We start from the raw sequence: 4,530 nt of genomic DNA, 5'->3' as shown, positions 1-4,530 counted from the left end.
GATAATACCGTATACCGTGATAAAAGCATTAGCAATTAATCGCAACATGAAAATTTGATACCAGCATATCCCTAGAATGTACACAAATAAAAGCAAACCTTTTACAATTCCGATTATCTTTATGACTAAAAGGATAGTTGCTTCCACTGTTAGACGGAAAAATATTCAAGTGATTGCGCAGGCGCCGCATGCGTGCACACAGTTAAGCTTTGCTACCTTGACAATGCAGCCTGTTCTTTATCATAATAAAATACAGTCAGTCAAACATATGGAAAAAAAAACAGACTGCTCAGTTTAAATATGTAGGTAGTAAAATCTGTGCCATTAAGTGTTATCACCGTACCGCCGTGATGTTATGCAAACCATTTTGTTTTACGTGGATATTGGAACGCCAGTGTAGTAGGCTACATAATAAATAATATTTTGGCATTCAAATACATCGCGAATACAGAAACATTTGATTTGGTGTCAAATGAGAGACCCAACGTTGGTTTCAGTTTCGTTTTAGCCTAAATGAATTCGTTTTGGCTTGTCGTTTATATTGCTATAGCTTCTTATATTTTTAATTCTTGTTCTTTTCTAAATACTGTTAATTGAAAGGATTTGTTGTGGAGTGAGGGGAACTAAAATAGCCTAACTATGTTTACAGTGTTTATTATAATGTTTGTAAACATTTCGCATCGGCATTAGGTCTATTTCTGAATGAAATAAAATGTGTCTTATATACGACTTAAGTTTTTTTTTTTTCTAAAAAAACACAATTTTTACGTATTTTAACCATGCAGCAAACCTTTTGAAATATTTTGACAAATTACAGAGAAAAAAAAAAGAAAAGTAAATTACTTTTTAAACCGTTGAACTGATTGTATTAATTGGTCAAAAATTCTTACGGTCGGTTAACGGTTAACCGGTTAAAATGAACATCCCTACTTAGGAGTCATTCTTGTCTACATCTGCTCCGGCGGCGAAACAATGGCGGACTGTTGACAGCTCACTCAGGGCGGGTCTAAGGTAAAACGCTAGTGTCAATCAACAATCGTGGGAGGGGCCTGGGTCTGTGTGAGGTCACACAGACAGGCATCTGAGAATGGCTTGATATGAGAAAGGGGAAATGATTTAACGAGATAAAAAAAAAACACTGGGTGGATCTTTATCATTATAGGGTGGTTGTGTAGACACACAGCCAACACACATTTCAGTTCAAACAACTTGTAAAAGTGCACGTCACATCTGATGACCCCTTTAAGTTTAGGTATTGGGTAGGATTAGGGATGTAGAATATGTGCTTTATAAGTACTAATAAGTAGCCAATATGTTATTAATAGGCATGCTAATAAGCAACTAGTTAATAGTGAGAATTGGTCCCTATACTAAAGTGTTAACTTTTGAATTCATAATTCAGTAACTCATTGAAGTGAATGCTTGTTTTGTCAATAGTCAGTACACATTAGCCGTATTAAGTGATGTGAAAAGAAAAAAAATATTTTTGTAGAAAAATGGAAGCATAAATGAATGGTAAAAAAGTTAATACAAAAACATTTATTAAGCATTTATTTTTTGCAGTCCTATAGCCTGTCAGTGATTTATAGTTTTATTTCGTTATATAATGTGATGTCTTTTATGTGATTTATGATTTATGAGTACACCTTAGCTCCGATACTTGACAGAATTTGCCCGAGGCTCCTCTGCCCAGTATTTCAGGCTGCGTTCTGCTCTTTCCTCACAGCTTTCCCTCACATTCCTCTCTGATTAAGGAAGGGTAATGATTTAATTTAGTGGAATGTGGTGTGGTTTATCCTGCTGTTTATCACTCCTTAAGATCGAGTACAAATCTTCATTTCCTTATATACAGTATATAGTATTTCTGCTATTTATTTATTTCTGTCATTTGCCTGGATCAGCATCCTTTGTTGGTCCTGGAATGATGTTCCTATACAATCATGTGTAGACTTGTGCCGGTATTCGGTAATGCGATATATCACGGTAATGAATATGCACAATATTGTTATCGTGGGCACTTCTAAATACCGTGAATAATTATATATAACAAATTATTCAGAATTTTGAATACATTTTAAGAATACTTTTCCCATCAACTGGTCAAAATGCACAACACCGCTGTATGCTGCCTGAAAAACGCGTGCGCACTCTGATGTAAATAAGCGTGGACGAGAAGCACATGGCGGAACATGTGAAAGATTCTCCGGATGAAAGCGCACTTTCACTCTCTGACAGCAGATGGCGCTATATGTGTTTTTAACAGAGCGTCACAGAGTTAATGTTTGGAGGAACTTCAATTCATAAATAGGCTTTAGCTCAAATCACTCCTGCTGCTGGAGTCCCAGAGTCCCTGTTTAATGCTCAAGAAAACCTGTAAATTACAGTAGTGTTTATGATACAGTATCAATACCACCGTTTTTGATTTACCCTATGTCTGGAAGAATTTCATTCTTTGAGTTTGAAAGTCTTTGTTTTTGTGAAAAAAATCAAAAACACATTTCCGTTGTGCATTTTACAAAATCCATATTTGTATTTATTTTTTTAAGCCTGTTACAATCAAACAACAAAACAATCTATAGATTGTTTTAAAAATCATGGAAACAAAGGGACATAACTCATTACTGTTTAAATACTTTTAGCTGTGTTTTTATTGATTTGTAGATTCTATATTTTTGACTGTGCCATTATGTTTGTTCAGTGCTTTTATTTATGTTAGATTTTACTGTATATTTTACAGAAATCTTTATGGGTGAATCTCTCAAAAACTGTCAAGTTTGTTATTAGAAAAGTTATTAAACCTGTTATACTGTATTATGAGAGCACTTTTTTAAAACTAAATTTCAATATCGCGATAATACCGTATACCGTGATAAAAGCATTAGCAATTAATCGCAACATGAAAATTTGATACCGGCATATCCCTAATCATGTGCCAAACTAGGGGTGAGCGATAGGGCAAAAAAAAAAAATCAATCAGGGTATCTGCAGAATTTTTAAAGTCAAATTATAGACTTTTTATTAAAACCCACACAAAATAATAATAATAATCTATACAGAACACTGTCAATACAGAACAAACCCATACAATCTCAAAATAAATAATGAAATTTCAAAATATTTTACTCAATTAAATAGGTTGTGGTACACATTCAATGACTTAGACTTGCAGTTATCCTGTTTTTCCAATATTAAAATACACGTTTTATTAAGTAAATATTTATTAAAATGTATTTATGAACCAATTTGTAAATACATATTTGGGTTACAGATATGGGATTTTGCTGATTTGATAATAACGTGTTTAATGAAAGCCAATAAAATATTATTATGCTGAAACTAGTAAAATCTTTGTACTGAATGTATTAAATAATGTTATTAGTCTTTCCTTCATGTGAAGGGGTAGCCCACAGGGAACTTTATGATTATGCAGTACTTTTAATTATAAACAAGCCAGAAGAAGAATGTTAGTAACTAAACAGTTGATTGACTTCCATAGTCAAAAAAATAAATAAATAAATGAAAATACTATGGAAATCAATAGCTGCTGTCAACTGATTGGCTACCAACGATCACGAAGAAATAAACCCTTACAGACTGACAGAATTTCATTTTGGGTGAACTGTACCTTTAACTGAGAGAGAAATTGTAGTTTGGTTGTTTAAATATCGGATTTTTTTTTCTGTTCTTTTGCCCTTCCTCCATCTTCAGAGAACATGTTCAAGAGCCGACAGAAGAAGAGCTACTAGCTCAACTACAACAACATCCTCATCTGCACCTCTCCTGGTGACCCTAAGCTTGCCCCCCTCACCTCCACCTCACGGGACGCCTTTAATGCATAATTACACCAAAACACCCAGAATCCTCCAGGACTCCATCACGTCTGTGTGAGCCTCATGTTTACATATCCATCCATTTTGGAGGGCCTGTTTCCCATTATAGGATCTGTGTAGCTTCAGGTCGGCCTGGGAAAGGATGTATGTGTTTTTAACAGAGCGTCACAGAGTTAATGTTTGGAGGAACTTCAATTCATAAATAGGCTTTAGCTCAAATCCTCATCTGCACCTCTCCTGGTGACCCTAAGCTTGCCCCCCTCACCTCCACCTCACGGGACGCCTTTAATGCATAATTACACCAAAACACCCAGAATCCTCCAGGACTCCATCACGTCTGTGTGAGCCTCATGTTTACATATCCATCCATTTTGGAGGGCCTGTTTCCCATTATAGGATCTGTGTAGTTTCAGGTCGGCCTGGGAAAGGATGTATGTGTTTTTAACAGAGCGTTAAGTTAATGTTTGGAGGAACTTCAATTCATAAATAGGCTTTAGCTCAAATCACTCCTGCTGCTGGAGTCCCAGAGTCCTTGTTTAATGCTCAAGAAAACCTGTAAATTACAGTAGTGTTTATGATACAGTATCAATACCACCGTTTTTGATTTACCCTATGTCTGGAAGAATTTCATTCTTTGAGTTTGAAAGTCTTTGTTTTTGTGAAAAAAATCAAAAACACATTTCCGTTGTGCATTTTACAA

The 4,530-nt window shown here is 35.1% G+C and overlaps 1 protein-coding gene across 1 annotated transcript in view; it reads left to right on the top strand.

Moving 5' to 3' along the window:
* LOC107679704 (two pore calcium channel protein 2-like) overlaps positions 1-4,048 on the top strand; it is a 20,118-nt gene extending 16,070 nt beyond the window's left edge. The window contains exon 21 of the mRNA XM_016475333.1: positions 3,709-4,048. Within this exon, the coding sequence (XP_016330819.1) occupies positions 3,709-3,787 (79 nt within the window). The 3' untranslated portion in view covers positions 3,788-4,048. The remainder of the gene's footprint in view (positions 1-3,708) is intronic.
* The last annotated feature ends 482 nt before the right edge of the window (positions 4,049-4,530 follow it).

Source organism: Sinocyclocheilus anshuiensis, unplaced genomic scaffold (genome assembly GCF_001515605.1).
Source record: "Sinocyclocheilus anshuiensis isolate Anshui unplaced genomic scaffold, SAMN03320099.WGS_v1.1 scaffold224, whole genome shotgun sequence".
Lineage (NCBI taxonomy): Eukaryota > Metazoa > Chordata > Actinopteri > Cypriniformes > Cyprinidae > Sinocyclocheilus > Sinocyclocheilus anshuiensis.
The sequence above is the reverse complement of the archived record's forward strand: the minus strand, read 5'-3'. Positions and strand labels throughout refer to the sequence as shown.